This window comes from Dicentrarchus labrax, unplaced genomic scaffold, assembly GCF_905237075.1.
Source record: "Dicentrarchus labrax unplaced genomic scaffold, dlabrax2021, whole genome shotgun sequence".
In the NCBI taxonomy this organism is placed as follows: domain Eukaryota; kingdom Metazoa; phylum Chordata; class Actinopteri; family Moronidae; genus Dicentrarchus; species Dicentrarchus labrax.
In genome coordinates, this window is record NW_026136705.1 from 4732656 (window position 1) to 4751075 (window position 18420).

The 18420-nt window shown below is 38.1% G+C and overlaps 3 protein-coding genes and 1 long non-coding RNA gene across 10 annotated transcripts in view; 2 read left to right on the top strand and 2 right to left on the bottom strand.

Moving 5' to 3' along the window:
• The window catches only part of LOC127364670 (GTPase IMAP family member 8-like), a 74625-nt gene that overhangs the window by 31297 nt on the left and 24908 nt on the right, over positions 1 to 18420 (bottom strand). The window lies entirely within an intron of this gene.
• LOC127364681 (uncharacterized) overlaps positions 1 to 18420 on the bottom strand; it is a 64474-nt gene that overhangs the window by 12259 nt on the left and 33795 nt on the right. The gene's annotated exons all lie outside the window — the stretch shown is intronic.
• LOC127364714 (uncharacterized) lies at positions 3561 to 16601 on the top strand. The gene is made up of 2 exons (XR_007885054.1): positions 3561 to 3780; positions 15989 to 16601. It is a non-coding gene; the product is annotated as an uncharacterized LOC127364714 (long non-coding RNA).
• Positions 7520 to 16601, top strand: LOC127364693 (GTPase IMAP family member 7-like). 7 transcript variants are annotated; one of them, XM_051402468.1, is made up of 3 exons: positions 7520 to 7586; positions 8268 to 8502; positions 15022 to 16601. In XM_051402468.1, exons 1-3 carry the CDS (start codon positions 7580 to 7582, stop codon positions 15719 to 15721), a joined length of 942 nt encoding a protein of 313 aa, XP_051258428.1. In that variant the 5' UTR covers positions 7520 to 7579; the 3' UTR covers positions 15722 to 16601. The 7 variants fall into 7 exon arrangements, with proteins under 7 accessions (XP_051258428.1, XP_051258430.1, XP_051258425.1 ...); XM_051402465.1 differs by lacking the exon at positions 8268 to 8502 and adding an exon at positions 13958 to 14014 and having other exon boundaries at positions 7546 to 7586; positions 14787 to 16601; XM_051402463.1 differs by lacking the exons at positions 7520 to 7586; positions 8268 to 8502 and adding exons at positions 10724 to 10859; positions 13958 to 14014 and having other exon boundaries at positions 14787 to 16601.

Genomic DNA, 18420 nt, shown 5'->3' on the forward strand with positions numbered 1-18420 from the left:
ATAAAGCTTTACTTACTTGCTTACTTTCACTGATTTATTTTGTTTTTTGATTTTTGTCGCTTTTATTGTTGGAGGCCTGTCTGCCCCTAATGCATCTCTACAAAAACATTGTTATTGGCAGCAGACAGACAGACAGACACAGAAATGCACTATTCATTAAGAATGTCCTCTTTCTGATCTGCTTGGATGTGATCCTTAAAGAATAAGAGGTATCCTTAGCCTAGAGTGTCAATATAGAAAACAGTGCCTCTCCTTTATTTGCTTAAATAACATCTTTCAAAACATTTTAATACTCATTTAGCACAGGTCAATTCACATTAGAGGTTAAACACTGTCACTGCAGATATCTGGGCATACATAAACATGTAGACATACTGTGAGTGAGTTTTTGTTGTGTTTGCATGAACAGGACATCTCAATTCAGCTTTTTACAATTAGACGTCTAAAGAGAAGATTTATTTTGTCCAAAATTCAACATCAGCAGCACTTTTCTGTGAACCCAGCTAAGCTTTTATCTGTTTTATTCCTGTTCTTCATCGCTCAATGTGTCTTCGACCCTTTTCTTGGGGTGATCTTTCTTCCAATGAAAGATCTGGTTTGTGCTTGACATTCACTCGTTCCAGAATTGTAAGTATGGTCGAACACATTCTCTCTAAATATGTTGTTAGCTGAAGTCTATAGCTGTACAGTGAAGATGAGTCTGAGTTAAGACTGCCTGTGTGTATGTGAATATGTTTACTGTAAATTGGAAATACTTTTATTTCCTGACTTGATGCAAAAACTCTCCTTTCATCAGTTGGTGAAGGAAAGAGAATATGCTCTGTGCTGGCATCTAGAGGTTGTTGAAATATAGTGCAGTAGTACGTCACAGCTTGGTGTTTTTCTGGTGGTTTTAGTTGCAGTTTCGTTTTTAGTCACCCTGTCTCTTAATCAATATTACATTTAGCATGAATGTTTCAGACATAGCCCAAAGTCATGCATGTTTTGTTTATGGATTATGATTGGCTTCATTGTCACTGTCACTGCAGATATACGGCCATTTATAGGACATTTACAATTAGACACCAAAAGGGGAGAGTCGTGTATTTTATTGTCCAAAATTCAACATCAGCTACACTTTTCTGCAAGGGCACTTAAGCTCTTATCCGTTTGATTTCTGTTCTTCATCGCTCAATGTGTCTCCCTCCTTCGTCTCTTTTCTTCTCAGGCAGTGACAAACACTAATCTGGCAGTATAGGCCAGGTCAGCGAGGTGAAGCAGGAAGTTGAGGGCAGTGAACACCGCCATAGTGATCAGTTTTGATGGCCTGTTGACAGTTTGCTAGTATACATACCGTGCATGCCTGAGAGTTGGTTCTTAATATAAACAAACCTGGATGCTACTGTATATCACTGATTATAGCTTATTTAAACTAACATGAATTATTAAGACACACTGTTTTATACTTTTATCTCCTCCTAACTGTTTACTGTATTTAGTTACATGCTATATCACACACAGGCCCCAAGTGAATCTGGCGTCCCTGCAACACAAACTCATGGCTCGATCAACCAATCAGGGTCTTTACCCACCCACTAACTTTTAATGGATAAGCTGACACATTTATTTATTTTGATGCAACAAGATGATAAATGAAAGTGTTTATATATAAAATTAAAAATAAATAAACATGCGAATAAATGAAACAGTAAATAAATAAATATACAAATGAATAGCTACAAATGTGTATATATGCAAATAAATAGATGAATACATAGAAATACATTTTATTTATTCTTGTTTAATTTGACATATGGTGACAAATAAATTACATTGCATTACAATTATTCATTTAAGCATTGTATTATATGATAATTTAATAATAATTTTCATCTAGCATCATCATCAGCTCAACATTTTCAATGTGTATACTTTATGACCAGATACCTGCAGAATTAATGACATCCCACCAATCACATCAGCCTCAACTGTTTTGTGCTAATTATCAGTTGCCATAGTGATGAACTAAGATGATGAACATGATTAACATTAAACATTAACATTGTGAGGATGTTAGCATGCTGACATCAGCTGTGCCTATAGTACAGCCTCACAGAGCTGCTAGCATGGCTGAAGAGTCTTGTTTCACTCTTTACATTTATCTGTGATGAACATATCTGACCTCTATGATAATCTAATTTTAATTGTTCTAGTGAACCATTCATACATTGATTACCTTAATTAAATTTTTTTCCACTACATTTTTCCATATTTGCTTTTGACACATTGCAATCCACAAATAAAAAAACTTTTTGCAGGAGAATCAGAAACCTTGTCTAACAAAATGATGTTTCCATACATTAAAATATATTATCTGGTTAGCTTTTGCAACAGGAAACGATTAAGAGCTAACAGAAATACAGCCAACAGTGTATTCTTGTTTCATTTACACATCTTTAAGATATGATGTTAAATGTTTTATCTTTGTGGTTGGTAGTTACAATTTAGAGTAAGTGCACTTAACAGTCAAACAGACACTGCGGTTTGGTCATGAAACAGGAATAAGTGCCTTAACTTTAAAGCTCAGACAAGAAGTACAACCGATTACATAAAAAAAACAATCAGCTCAATGGGTAAATGTTATTTCTATGTAATCTATAAGGAGATACGACCTTTTGATGATATATTATCTACCCCTTCATTTTTCATAGGTTTTAACTCTGTTTTGACTTTGATGTGAACATTTTGTCAAAAGCATCATAGACAGATTTGGCGTCATTTTGACAGCCACTGCTGCCCTCTTTATAGCTTCCAATGCTGTGTCTGCTCTCTCAGCTGCTTCAGATCCTCTAATGCCCCCTAATACAGCTCCCACTGCTGCTGCTGTTCCTCCTCCAGCTGTTCCTCCTGCCACGGCAGATGTTCCCCCTGCCACTGCTGCTGCTCCTTTTGCCACTGATTTTGCTAATCCGACTAGATCTTTACATTTTCTTCCAACTGTAGCATATACTGCTCCAACCACTACTACACCAAACAAAGCTCCTAACACTACACCTGTTGCAGTACCTGCCAGTCTGATCCAAATCTTTGTGGATACTGTGACCTTAGCCTGCTCTCTGATCTCTTCCTCTGACATGTTTCCTGATGACTGTCTAAGGTTCTCCTCCTCTTGTTGTATTTCTTTCTGCACTGCTTGTAGCATCTCATTGCTGTAGTAGCTTCCATTGTTTGCCTCAGACATCTTGGCTATGGACTTAAGTAGCTACTCCACCTGGAACTGGTTGTTCCTGTATTTATCCTTTGGGTTGCTGTCAGTGGCGGGGCTTCCATAGTGGCACGGGGGCATCCGCCCCCCCCCTGTAATCTGATTGGCCACCACGTGTGCCCCGTCCAATGGTCATGGACTCGGGGTAATGTCAATCATTGCGCTAAAGCTCTTTACTGACGCTGCATGTTAAAACGGAAGCAAAAGGCTTTTATTTTGGAAAAAAGGAAGTTGCTCCGCAGCTGCACTAATGAACTCGTAACTTTTTTGCAACATGATGCTCCTAGGTGCACCGAGTTAAGGTAAGAAGGTCCAGTGTGTAACATTTGGGAGGATCTATTGGCATAGGAACATTCATAGGAACAGAATGAGTCATGCTGTTGCTCATGCCAATGCTTCCATGGAGTTTTCCATGTTGAACCGTCATGTTTCTACAGTAGCCCAAAATGGACAAACAAAACACTGGCTGTACATACAAACTTTCATGTTGTTCGCCAGTACTGTAGTTTCTCCTACATGCCCATTCTCATTCCCAGGTTGTCAAATGCAGACACAAGTGGTGTTCAGTTAGTCGCAATTTGCAACTTCACCACTAGGTACCACTAAATCCTACACACTGGTCCCATAAAACCTACAGTGCATACGGAAAGTATTCACAGCGCTTCACTTTTTCCACATTTCATTATGTTACAGCCGTATTCCACAATGGATTCAATTCATTTTTTTCCACAAAATTCTACACACAATACCCCATAATGACAACATGAAAAAAGGTTGTTTGAGATTTTTGCAAATTAAAAATAAAAAACAAAGAAATCACTTGAACATAAGTATTCACAGCCTTTGCTCAATACTTTGTTGTGGCACCTTTGGCAGCAATTACAGCCTCAAGTGAGCCTCAACCTCTTGAGCTCCATCAGGTTGGATGGGGAGCATCGGTGCACAGACATTTTCAGATCCCTCCAGAGATGTTCAATGGGATTCAAGTCTGGGCTCTGGCTGGGCCACTCTAGGACATTCACAGAGTTGTCCTGAAGCCACTCCTTCGATATCTTGGCTGTGTGCTTAGGGTTGTTGTCCTGTTGAAAGATGAACCGTCGTCCCAGGTCAAGAGGGCTCTGGAGCAAGTTTTCTTCCAGGATGTCTCTGTACATTGCTGCATTCATCTTTCCCTCAATCATGACTAGTCTCCCAGTTCCTGCTGCTGATAAACATCCCCACAGCATGATGCTGCAACCACCACGCTTCACTCTAGGGATGGCATTGGCCAGGTGATGAGCGGTGCCTGGTGTCCTCCAAACATAACGCTTGGCGTTCACGCCAATCTTTTTCTCAGACCAGAGAATTTTGTTTCTCATGGTCTGAGTCTTTCAGGTGCCTTTTGGCAAACTCCAGGCGGGCTGCCATGTGCCTTTTACTAAGGAATGGCTTCCGTCTGGTCACTCTACCATACAGGCCTGATTGGTGGAGTGCTGCAGCGATGGTCGTTCTTCTGGAAGGTTCTCCTCTCTCCACAGAGGAACCCTGGAGCTCTGTCAGAGTGACCATCGGGTTATTGGTCACCTCCCTAGCTAAAGCGCTTCTACCCCTGTCACTCAGTTTAGAGGGACGGCCAGCTCTAGGAAGAGTCCTGGTGGTTACAAACTTCTACCATTTACGGATGATGGAGGCCACTGTGCTCAGTGAGACCTTTAAAGCAGCAAAAATTTCTCTGTACCCTTCCCCAGATCTGTGCCTCGATACAATCCTGTCGCAGAGGTCTACAGACAATTCCTTCGACTTCATGCTTGTGTTGTGGCGAGGATAAGGTGAAAATAAACCTGATAATTTGACCAACAACCAAATTAGGGAAAGGAACCGACAACGCCACCCTGGGAATTTCCCCCAGAGAATTCATTTGGAAAGCACACAGGTAAGTTTACTCAGTAAGGCGAGAGTGTATGGACAGGGGCTTAGTGCAGGGGGGGGATTCACCCACAATAAGAAATCAACTCAAAAACACCCGACATACGTGAAACACACTCAGTCAAGTGAAACCCGCTTCCCCGGACACAGCAGACAGAAGGAGATACCACTACCTGGGCAGCAGCGCCGCCACCACCAGTCTCCAGCAACTAAAAAGAGAAATAAACAAATAAACAATATAAAGCGGTTTAGTTCGAATCAAGTCATATTTAGAATTTTTCTTTTTGTTTGTGTCTACTATAGATGTTGTCCTGCCATCGGTGCCAAAGACCAGAGAAGAGTTTTTACACTGTGAGTTAAATATTTGATTCTATGTAGTTCCACAATATACCATTTCATGAATCAAACAGAATCTTAAAAGGCTGATGTTAATATTTTTTTTCTGCTTTTTTCCCTTCCATCAGATTACTGTCCTCTGACTCTGAATGAGAACTCAGCCAACAAGTGTTTGTCCATTCCGCAAGAATACTGGCGGGTGACGCATCAAAAGTATGAGAACTATTATTCTAAGAAAAAGAAAGATTTACAAATGCAATGCAGGTGTTGTGCACACAGGGTTTGACGGAGCGTTGCTACTGGGTCTGTGGCGGTGTCATACAAAGACATCAGCAGATCATCCTCACATTACTCAGAGTTTGGGAATAATGACAAGTCGTGGAGTTTAGAGTGCTCCCCAAATGGTTACTCTTTCCAACACAACGCAAACAGCTCGACAGTGCCAGGCCCCCAATCCTCCACGATCGGAGTGTACCTGGATCATAAGGCAGGTGTTCTGTGCATTTATAGCGTCTCCGGCATGATGACTCTCCTGCACAAAGTGCCCGCCACGTTCGGTCAGCCTCTGTACCCTGGCCTTGGGATGAAGGACGATTCGTATCATCATCAGTCAGGCATTGAAGCTTATGCAGAACTGATTGAGTTATGCTGATTTATGAAAGGTTAATGTGTGCCACTGTTGATCAGGCTGCAATTGTCAGTCTAATATAGATTAATATGATAGATGAGAGGATATGATTTACTTGTTTTTATAATATATATATTCATATTTTCCTATGAAATGTAACAGTAGAAGTAATTTGCATGAACTTGAAACACTTATCTGAAGGTCAAGTATCTCAAATTTGTACTTTAATACTTAAGGAAATGGACTTTCACTCTTACATTTCACCATTGTATCAATTTCTTAACACTAAAAGATGCTGTACTTGATTCTGCCTCACACTTCTAAGATTCACTCATTACTCATAATATGACGGACATACTGGATGAATTTCCATGAAATCTGGTGAAATTCCTCAGGAATTCTGGTAATGATTCCTTTAATTTTCATCTGGCGCCATCATCAGGCCCAAATATTATCTGTCCAATACTTTGGTTCATCAACAAATGGCATTCCCATCAGCCTCAGCTACACAATGGAACATTTTAAATGCGTAAATAAAAAATAAAAAAACAATTAAATCAACAAGACAGGTGAAATATACCATTCATCACTTTGTTTGTATTTAGCTTTAATTAAAAATGTTTTAATGCAACACATTAAACTTAGATGGCGACATTACACCTGCTACAAATCAGCATGTCAGCATTGTCACTATGAACATGTTGAAGGTGGGATCACTCATTTTAGAGAAGAGTCATTATTGGCTACTATAGTGCTGAGTTCAAAGAGGATTGTCCCACTGGGAAAAACTGGATCTGGGAAAAGCAGTTGGGCACCATAACACCATATTTGGAGAGACTATTTTCACCATATCTGTCAATGGAAGAAGCATCACTTTGATTGACACTCCTGGTTTCTTTGGGACAGAAAGGTCTGATGAGCATTTGAAGCCTGAGATAATGAGGTGTATCACAGAGTGCGCCTCATGCTTTTCTTATTGTGCTTACAGAGCATGAGCAGGCTGTCATCACTAAAATATTCCTCTAATATTTCTACATTGTTGATCATAAATAAGAGAGCTGTAGTGATAGATTTGGAAATAATGCTATTTGACCAAGTTTTAGCTGCAGGGCTACTTGTTCCATGGTAATTATTTTCATAAGGATATTAAGCTGCATACCAGATCCATAAGTGCATTTGATGAAAAGAAGTCCAACATGCTATTCTGTCTTCAATTAATCATTGAAGCATTAACATGTGGTGGAATATTTCTGTTCAATCGTGGTTATATCATGTAGTGTGCAAAACGACGTGCAAAATGGATGTACATGAAAACGCCTACGGTATGCTTCTTTTTGTACTTTGTTCATTGTGCAACAATTCAGGAGATAAAGGGAACACACACACAACACACACACACACACACACACTGGTAGTCCTGTCATTGTGACACATTACTGCCACACAGTTACTTCACTTTTGACAACATGGACGGTAAGTTGATTTTTTTCCATCGTTTCTGCCAGGAATGAACACGGAAAGATGCACGATGCAAGATATTGAGATAGCTGTTTTGTTGAAAATATGTTTTAGGCTTTATGCTTAGATGCTGCTATACATTTTGGTAACACTTTATAAAAGTTTGGTATTGGCAATAATCAACTATTACTATTATATACTATTAACACATTGACTGATTCCTACTGGTACTTAAATCTAGGTACTGTGGAATATAATACACAGATGCACAGAGAGTGGACACAGATGCAGACACAGGGAAGTGAATAGTTTAGTAAGATTGAGAGATAGATGAAGGAGATTGAGCTCAGGCGGTGTGTGCGAAGATTGGCTAGACTAGTTTTTTTGAGTGTCCTTTCTGTATTTCTTTGGGGGTACTTGAACTGTGATGTGAGGAACTGGTTGTAGACAGGTGTAGAGATGAGCCGGGTGCCAGGAGAGGATGAGACTGTGAGGAGGATCAGTGAAAACAGAGGGAAGGCAAGGTGGGGTCACGGCACGGACACTTTAGAGGAAATATTACCTATTGTTAATACCTATGAGGTAAAGTGAAATATCTGCTCTCTTCAATAACAGCTGGGCTATATGTATATTTTTATGTATGAAAACAACCAAAAGACACATGTACAGTATTATTGATGGACAATTCTCTTTCAGTGTCAAACAACTGGAGAATTGTCATCATAGGAAAGACTGGAGCTGGGAAAAGCAGCCTTGGTAACACTATATTTGGAAAGAAATGCTTCAAGAGCGGCCACACTCTCAACTCTGAAACAACAGACTGTAAAGCAGACACTGAATCTGTAAATGGAAGAAGCATCACACTGATCGACACTCCTGGTTTCTTTGACACAGATAGATCTGAGGAGGAGCTGAAGCGTGAGATAGTGAGGTGTATCATAGAGTGCGCTCCTGGGCCTCATGCTTTTCTCATTGTGCTTAAAGTGGAGAAATTCACAGAGCATGAGCAGGCTGTCATCACCAAAATACACGAATACTTTTCTGAAGAGGTTTTTAGATATACAGTAGTCCTCTTTACACATGGTGACCAACTCGAAGAAGGAATGAAAATTGAGGAATTGGTTCACCAGCATAAGTTCCTGAGAGATCTGGTGGAGAAGTGTGGCAGCCAGTGCCATGTCATTGATAATAAATACTGGAATGGAAACCCAAATGATGAATACAGGAACAACCATTTCCAGGTGGAGGAGCTACTGAAGTCCATAGACAAGATGACTGAGGCAAACAAAGGAAGCTGCTACACCAATGAGACGCTACAAAAAGTGGAGAATAAAATACAAGAAGAAGAGAAGCGCATTAGACTGTCATCAGTAAACATGTCAGATAGAGCGATCAGAGAGCAGGCTAAGGCCAGCGTGTTTATTGAGATTTTGATCCAAATGGCAGGTTTTGCCACCACTGCATTGTTAAGATCTTTGTTTGGTATGGGAAAGGTTACACAAGCTGTAGCTTCACCAGTTATGGGGTCACTTGGTGCGCTGTTATCATATATAGGAGGATTTTTTCAAACTAAGAGAGCACAGTGAGCAGCAAAGGACAAAAATACACAGTGTGTCTCAGATGCAGCAAATTATGCGATGGACTTACCACCACAGCCAACTTTAAAACACATTCAAAACCTATAATGAGTCATGAATTTTGAACAAAGTGCTGATAATTTATCTTATCTAATTTATTTCTAAAAAGTCAAATCCCACTGTAAATTTCATGGAGGTCCTGTTCTAAACTATCTTTAATCATTGAGCTAAACATGTTTAAACATGTTTTTCCCCTTCTTTAGATAGACAAGAAGGGGGTACAGAGAGAGGAGGTCATATTGTAAAACAGGAAAACTTAGGAAGCACCTACACTTCAAAAATGGAAAACTTTAATGAAATATTACTTTGTGGCATGTCTTGCTACTAACGAGGGTTCTCTCAGCACACAGACCACAACAGAGATGAATAAACAAGACATCTTTATTGCTATTGTCAGCTGCACACACTATTAACACAACGTAGCCCACTTCAAAAGGCCATGAAGGTTTCCTCCGCTTGTCTCTTCTGTTGTGTGTCAGCCACTAGGTCCAGCACACTACTGCCTTAAGAGAGATGAGAGTGACTGAGAATGTGAGAAGTGAGTGTTAGTACCACCTGAGATAATCAACTCACCTGGCCCTGCTCTCACAAACCTTCCCCACACCTCTCTCCTGTGCAAACCACACCCACCTCCACATACTTGATTATTGAAAGCACAATATCGTCAAAAAGACAAAGAGAAACAATTTCACAAGATATACAGCTCTATTATAATGAACCCTGTAGAATTAGTGGAGTCACAAAATCATCCAGCATCCATAAATTATAAAGGAACACTGTGTTTTGTCTTTATCTTTTCCTGTTTGCATGTGTATATGTGTCAGAAGTATATATATGTTTATGTGGGTGGGGATACTACTTTACCTGTGATGACAATGGTATGTGACTTTATGGTACTGATGGAGGAGCAACTCAAACATGTACTGTATTAGAACCCTTTATCACAAAATAAAAATGAGTTGGATGGAATGGATTCTGATGCTCCTGATTCAATAGTTGTAGTTCTTTGTGGATTACAATGTATCACCAAATAAGAACATTCAATAAAATGAAACGTATGAAAAATGAATGAATGTGGTTTACATGGTAAGTTAATCACTTTATGAATGGTGCACTAGAAAAATGAAGACAATTTCATTACAGAGGAGGCCAAATGTGTTTCTCCCACACACACACACACACACACACAAAACACACATATCGCCACAGGCATTTGCAGATCTCTGTCACAGCAGATGTAGGTCTGCACTTTGTCCACCCACACACTGCCAGCTGTTAGTGAGAGAGACAGAGTGGATTCACTGCACATCCACTTAATGTTACTGTTATTTATATATATATATATATATATATATATATATATATATATATATATATATATATATATACATACACACACACACACACACACACACACACACATATATATATATACATACTTGATGAAAAGAAGTCCTACATGTGTTTCTGTCTCTTTATAATCGGTTAATCATTGAAGCATTAACATGTGGTGTAATATTCCGTTCAATCATGGTTCAGACGTGCAAAATGGATGTACATGAAAACACCTACGGTATGCTTCTTTTTGTACTTTGTTCATTGTGCAACAATTTAGGGAGTGGAGCTGGCACCAAACTCAAAGAAGATAAAGGTAACATTCACATACACGCAAACATTTACATACACACACACACACATACTGGTAGTCCTGTCATTGACTCATTGTTGCTCCACGGTAACTTCACTTTTGACAACATGGACGGTAAGTTAATTTATCTCGATCATTACTGGCAGGAACAACATGGCACATTAAGATGCAAGATGTAGAAACTGAAATAATAGCTGTTATCTGGTATATATTTTCAACAGTGTGCAGGTGCTGTCCTTGTACTGTACTGTACTTCTGGTACTGCTTTATAATAAGCTTGCTATTTACTGTGTAATATTGTGTACTGTACTGTGTATATATGTTGTATAAATCAGGTACTAAGAAAATATTTACTGGTTCCTAACTGGTACTTAAATGTGAGTACAGTGAAAGATACTAAGATGAGGTAACAAAGGAGTAACAATGGGACATTTTAGAGGAAAGGAGAAATCATTTTTGAAAATACTCTGGTGTACAGTAGCTAATGAGAAAGAAACACACAGATCAGATCAGATGACTGAATTGCAAAAGAAACTAATTGTCTAGGCATGAACAGCTTCAAAGACCTGAGCTCAGCAATTTTAGAGGCGTTGCAAACAGAGATTAAATATTTAAAAGATCAAGATTCAGTGTGATGAAATTTGAAAATAATGAACCGAGAAATACCATATGGATACATGACTTAATGGCCTCGCTTTAAATCTTCCAACATTTAGCGATATTAAGCGATGCTGTGGGTTCCCACTCTTTTTAAGAAATCATTTGTCAGGACTTTTCCAGGAAATTTCCCAGAGATTTTTCTTTACAAAAGAAGGATAGCACTTGCTCACAACTAGTGGTCACCCATAGGGGGTCAGTGTTTCTGGGACATTAGCACACTTGGCACTCTCTGATGTACTCACTACAGTTTTACTCAAACTGTAACATTAATTTGTCCACAAAAATAACAATTCAAATCACAGAGAATGTATTTTATTTTCAGAGGAAATTCCTCTTCTCACCTATAAGCCTATGAAAAGAAGCAGTAGAAAGTGACAGTGTTGCACATACAATTGATTAACAGCACTGTCTATTTTATCATTATTATTTTTAGTTTTTTAGAAATAAAGATAGCATTGTTTACATGATACACATTTTGTTCAACTCACTGCACTAAAAGCATCTCTATGCTGCTGAAGAAAAGTTATTGATTTCTATTTTCCTCTGTTCAGTTCACTATGCTTTTCCAAACTTGTTTTTTTTGGAACACAGAACAAGTTACACTGAAGTTACAACTTCTTCCTGTTTCTTGGCCAAAGATCAAAATTCAACACCACACCTCTGAATAATGACTTTGGTTTGAAATGTTTCGTTAATAGTCGGTAGAACTGTGAAACATAATACTTTTAATAATGCTGAGGACAAATGTATCAAGAAATCATGTAACGGACACAAAAATGCAAACCTAGCCTGGTTAATATAACAAATCTATTCTTAAGAAAAGAAAGGGCATTCAAATCTGGCCTTGATGGAGCGTGCGGTGGCTCACCTGGTGGTGTGCTCCTCCCATGTCGGCTGGGTCCTTGGCACAGCGGCCGGGTCCACCTTTGCTCTATGTAGTCTCTGAGGAGAAAAGATTTAACAGAATGAACAATGGGATGATCAGGAGTTTTGTTACCTTGTCAGTGGGTCATCAACTCGTAACGGATTACAGTCACAGGAAGTTAACAGGTGAGAGGTGACAAGAAGTGACATGTCACAATAGAAGTCCAGTTAATTCATACCAAGTGAACAATATCATATTAAAAGGTCCCTGTTCCCCCAACATTGTTTCATTTTATTGCAGTCTATTTAGTTTGTTTTATGTTATGTTGTATATATGTTGTTATATGTCTTGTTGGTTCTCGATAAAACAGGTTTTTCTGATCAGAAGATTATATCCAACATCTCAGATTTAAATCCAAATCAGGTCCATTAATATTATCCTTTGAATGGAAAATTTGGGTCCAAATAGTGTTTCCTTTAGTTGGAAAGATTCTAAGTCCAAATTAGGTCCAAATAGTATTTCCTTTGGATGGAAAAGAAACAGCCAGGATTCATCTGAGTAAGCAGTAGAAGTAGAGCTTTATTCCCTTTGCAGAAGATTAAAACCTGAGTCATCCATGGGAAGACTGAATTTCCATGTTAGAACATCACCTTTTATACACTTATAAGTCTTGCCCAACTGTCTGTTTTTTTATCCATGACATAATGGTGTTCATCCCCCTGGATATGTCTGGAAAATTCCATCAACCTGGGACTGTTCCCTCTACTGTCTTGTCTACATCACCCTCAGCTCCTCTGCACCTGTGGCCTGAGCACTTGTTATCACACACTCAGTCCTTCTGCACATGCGCTAGTCTTACTACAGATCCCGCAGGCCTCACGGCCTGTTGTGCCTTGTGCTGGGCTTGAGCACTTCTTATCATTAACCTTGCTGGCTTCCTGGCCCTTGGCAGTATGCCTATACCTTTTCCTTTTGCTCTTCTTTCTCACACCATTCACCCTATTTGAAATCTATTTAGCTGTACTTCTATCCTTTAAAACCTTACATTACCTCTTTCTTACACCATTATGTCATAGACGTCTTTTACTGTATTTTTAAATCTTTATAAACCTTATAAAATGACAAAAAGCTTGTGTTACAATCATTCACATATTTTTGGTACAAACATTACTTATTTCTTGCTACAACTACACATTCAATATTCTTCTCTACTTTAAATCAAACCATTAAATCAAACTTTCACTAAAACAATGGTGCTCTCTACTTCATTAACAGTTTTGTGTGCTCACATAAAATCAACCTTACTTAAATCATATTAACGATAAAATCAACTCTACTTGAACACAGTGCTCATTACTTGATTTTTCTCTGTGTGATTAAAATATAGTGCTTATACCATTATTTCCAGCATTTTGTGTGATTAATAGAATTTTTAGCATATAATAGTCATCCGCATGCATTAGATTATATACTACAGTCTCTAGTGGTGCAAATATTTTAAAAAAGCATTGCATGGTTGACTCCATCCCAGCCTACCAAATGAAAATTTTACACATGTCTGTTTGTGTTCATCCAGTTGAACCTGACAGAGCTGAGGACGTTCCTCGACTGGAAGGTTTCCAAAATGAGCAAGGTAATATTTTACAGTGACATCTTGTTATGTTTCTCAAGATTAATGGCTGGCTACCATGAAGCCAAAAAGCTGGCAATATGTCTGTCCTAATGTCCTAACCACTGGCAATGGAGTGGGACCAGGGCACTGTCAGGGAACACCAGAGCGATTCAAGCTGTTAGGGTCACATAATTGTTTCCTTTTATGATTATTGTTATGAATTTGGACATTTTTTCCATTAATATCATGTTATATATATATATATATATATATATATATATATATACACACACACACACACACACACACACATATATATATATATATATCAGATAGTAGGAAGTCAATGTTGCAGGTAATAATATCAGTAACAACACAGTTATTATAGTCAAAATTAACACAAATAATATCAACAACAGAAAATCAAATCAATTATAATGGGAAAAAGTATATGGAAGACCAGAATAGTAAAACAAAATACAAATTATGGCAATATCCAAGGGTATTGTGGGTATAGATACTTATACTGGTGCAGATGTTCTTAATGGGCCTCTTTTTATGTATTGGCACCATTCTTCTTTACCCTATTAAAAGAAATTCAGCTATGTCCTACATAATAACTATTTTACCGGTTCATTGTGATTTTTCATAAGGATTATTATTGTAATTGATAGTTTAATTATTTTACAATAATGTCTAAAACATACACACACAACACACACACACACACACACACACATATATAGATATAAAGACTAACTATTATTGATAGACATTATTCTGTCTCTCTCAGAATTGTTTCAGAACAGAAGAATCGTCATCTTGGGACCTGCGGCTGGGAAAAGCAGCCTGGGTAACACCATATTTCAAGAGAGGCGTTTTAAGATAGGCCACACTTTCAACTCTGAAACAAGACAATGTCAAGTAGAAACCAAATCTGTCAATGAAAGAAGCATCACTTTGATCGACACTCCTGGTTTCTTTGACACAGATAGATCTGAGGAGGAGCTGAAGCCTGAGATAGTGAGGTGTATCACAGAGTGCGCTCCTGGGCCTCATGCTTTTCTCATTGTGCTTAAAGTGGAGAAATTCACAGAGCAGGAACAGGCTGTCATCACCAAAATGTGCCAATACTTTTCTGAAGAAGTCTTCAAATATGCAATAGTTGTATTTACTCATGGTGACCAGCTCCCTGAAGGACAGATAATTGAGGAATTTGTCTTCCAGAATGAGTTCATGAGTGATCTGGTGGAGAAGTGTGGCCGCCGGTGCCATGTCATTGATAATAAATACTGGAACCAAAACACAAAGGATGAATACAGGAACAACCAGTTTCAGGTGGAGGAGCTACTCAAGTCCATAGACAAGATAATTGAGGCAAACAAAGGAAATTGCTACACCAATGACATGCTACAAACAGTAGAGCAAGAAATACAACAAGAGGAAGAGGTCATTAGACAGTCATCAGAAAACATGTCAGAGAAAGAGATCAGAGAGCAGGCCAGGTTCACCATATTACAGAAGCTTTTGAGCAGACTGGCAGATTTTGCAACAGTTGCACTGTTTAACACTTATTCAATAATATCTGCTGTAGTAGGTGTGCTGATAGAAAGTGTTACAGGACATGATGCAGATGAGGTAGCAGAAACACCACAGGAAGCAGCAGAGGCTGAACAGAATAAATCAGATCTGGGACAGACTGTGGTTGATGGTTTTGTTTTTGTCTGACAATCACTACCAAAGTTAAAAGAGTGTTCAAGGTCCAGTGTGTAACATTTGGGAGGATCTATTGGCATAGGAACATTCATAGGAACAGAATGAGTCATGCTGTTGCTGATGCTGATGCTTCCATGGAGTTTTCCATGTTGGACCGTCATGTTTCTACAGTAGCCCAAAATGGACAAACAAAACACTGGCTGTACATACAGACTTTGATGTTGTTCGCCAGTTTCACAGCTACTGTAGTTTCTCCTACACGCCTGTTCTCATTCCCAGGTTGTCAAATTCAGACACGAGTGGTGTTCAGTTAGTTGCAATTTGCAACTTCACCACTAGGTACCACTACATCCTACACACACGTCCATTAAAACCTATAATAAGCTGAGACTCTTGAAGAAAGGGAAGGAAGTTATCTTTAAAATGCCATATTTCTCTGTAGATCAAACAAAAATCTTGTTATAAAAAATCATTAACCATTGAGATTTTTATGTTTACTATATATAAATATATATTAAGTTGTACTTCTTGTCAGAGATTTAAACTTATTCCTGTGTCACACGCTAACCTAAGAGTCAGTTTGATTTGTTGCCCAATGTAACCACAAACCACAAAGATCAAACATGTTCAACAGTATCCAAAGATAAGATTTTAAAGACTGAAATCAAACCAGTGTACACTGCTTGCTGTATCTCTGCTCTTAAAACATTGATCACTGTTCTCTGTTGCAAAAGTTAACCAGAAAATATCACTTAATGTATACAAACATTGTATCTACAATATATTGATGCTGGAAATGTTCAATATCTTTGTGTTAGACAGGCTTCTGGTGCTCCTGCACTATATCTATATCATTAATTATGAACTGTTAATAAAGTGAAATGTGTTGTTATTTGTGTAGATAGTTTTTTTCTGTAAAAGGTAATCAATTCAAGAAGTGCATTAGAATAATTAAAACAATGTTATAATGGAGGTGGCAAAACATGTTTATCAGCCATGCTAGCTGCTCTGTGAGCGCCTAGACACACAGCTAATGTCAGCATGCTTAAATCCTCACAATGATAATGCTAACATTTGATAATAAGCATAAAGTACAGTAGAGGCTTGTAGGTATTTGGTCATAAAAGAAAGTATTGGACAAATTTAAACTTTTATGGGATTAATTTAGGCTAACATATTCTCCATGACACAGCCAGATGAGATTAATTCATTCACCAGTACAACATTAGATGACATAGATCTGATGTTTAAGAATCCACATTGAATTTTATTTTGTTATTATAGAGGTGGTTTTAATTTTTATTAGGTTTTTATGTTTAACTCTTCTGTTTTACGTTCTCTTTAAATAATTTAAGTGGTCAGGGAACAGAAACAAAGGGTTTCAAATGTGGTTTTGGGTGGGTAACTGCTCTGATGGAAGCGTGTAGGTCTGCAGCATTACCTCCTGGTCTGGGTGGTCAGTGTTTATGTTCGGAAATAAACTAAAACATCCAGTATGGCATGAATGCTATCTCTCCTAATCAGGCCAGGTTTTTGTGTGCTCTATCTTTTTCACACACAATATGTTCATTGCTGTGCCAAGTAGCTTGAATGAATGAGAAGACTCTAAATGTATTTCCCTTTTCGCATATCAGTAATATCTTATTATTTGTGAGGGCTTTACTGCATTATCAGAATGATGAATAGAGTTCTATTATTGTTGTAAATTAATATGTATATAGATGGACTATTAGAAGGAAATATGAAACATATGGGCCTATAGCCTCAGAGACTGATAGGGATGATGGAAACTGAAGACATCGCAACGAAGATTCCCAGCGGTTGTGTGGATGCTGCCAATTAAAATCAAATAACAAAATCCTTTCAATGTTTTCTCGCACACACACGCAAACAAAACACTCCACCCTAAAAAGGTATGAAATGCTGCGACTGCCATCTTCCCTCTTCAACAAAATAAAAGACTCAAATAAGAAAACCTTTAACAAGAAACATAGTGCTAAAGGAAAGTGTGTTTTTTATACAGTATAAATGTAAAACGTTCTCATAAGACTGAGTATTTAATCACATTCAGTGGTGGGAAAATAAGGTTCTTTGAAGGCAGTGAATTTACAACAACAATTTACAAGCCAATAGTTTGTTTCCTTGTTCAGTTGATTCACAGCAGTTGTATGCTGCCATTTTCTTTTATTTATCTTTAGGTGGAAGTGATTCAAATGTATGAATGAAAAGTAACATAGCCTACTTTTAAAGATATTCTCAAGGCTACCATTTCTATTTTAGGCTCTCAGTCCTTCAGGGTGGTCGCCTATAAGGGCTAAAAACAATTCCAGTAACTATCACAGTAATCTGAATTTTCAATAACTACTACTATTTTAAGTACATTTGAACATAGAACAAGTTTTACAACAAAACTTTAGGGTGTTTTATTTTGTCCACCACATTTAGGGTTCAATTTTATTACCTTGCCTTTGGACATGTTATCATTTTACAAAATTCAGTAAAATACATATGTCTATATGAGCCAGAAAAACAGGAATTTGATTTGACAGATTTGATTTGATTGAAGTTGTGTTATTTTCATGTCAGATATTTTTTACTTACTCTTTGTATAATCAAGGCCCGTATATTGAACTTATATGTAAGTCATTGCATTGTTCAGGTAAGGGCCAAACTGGTAGAACATCAAAGTACAGTTAAACCACAGGAAGAGA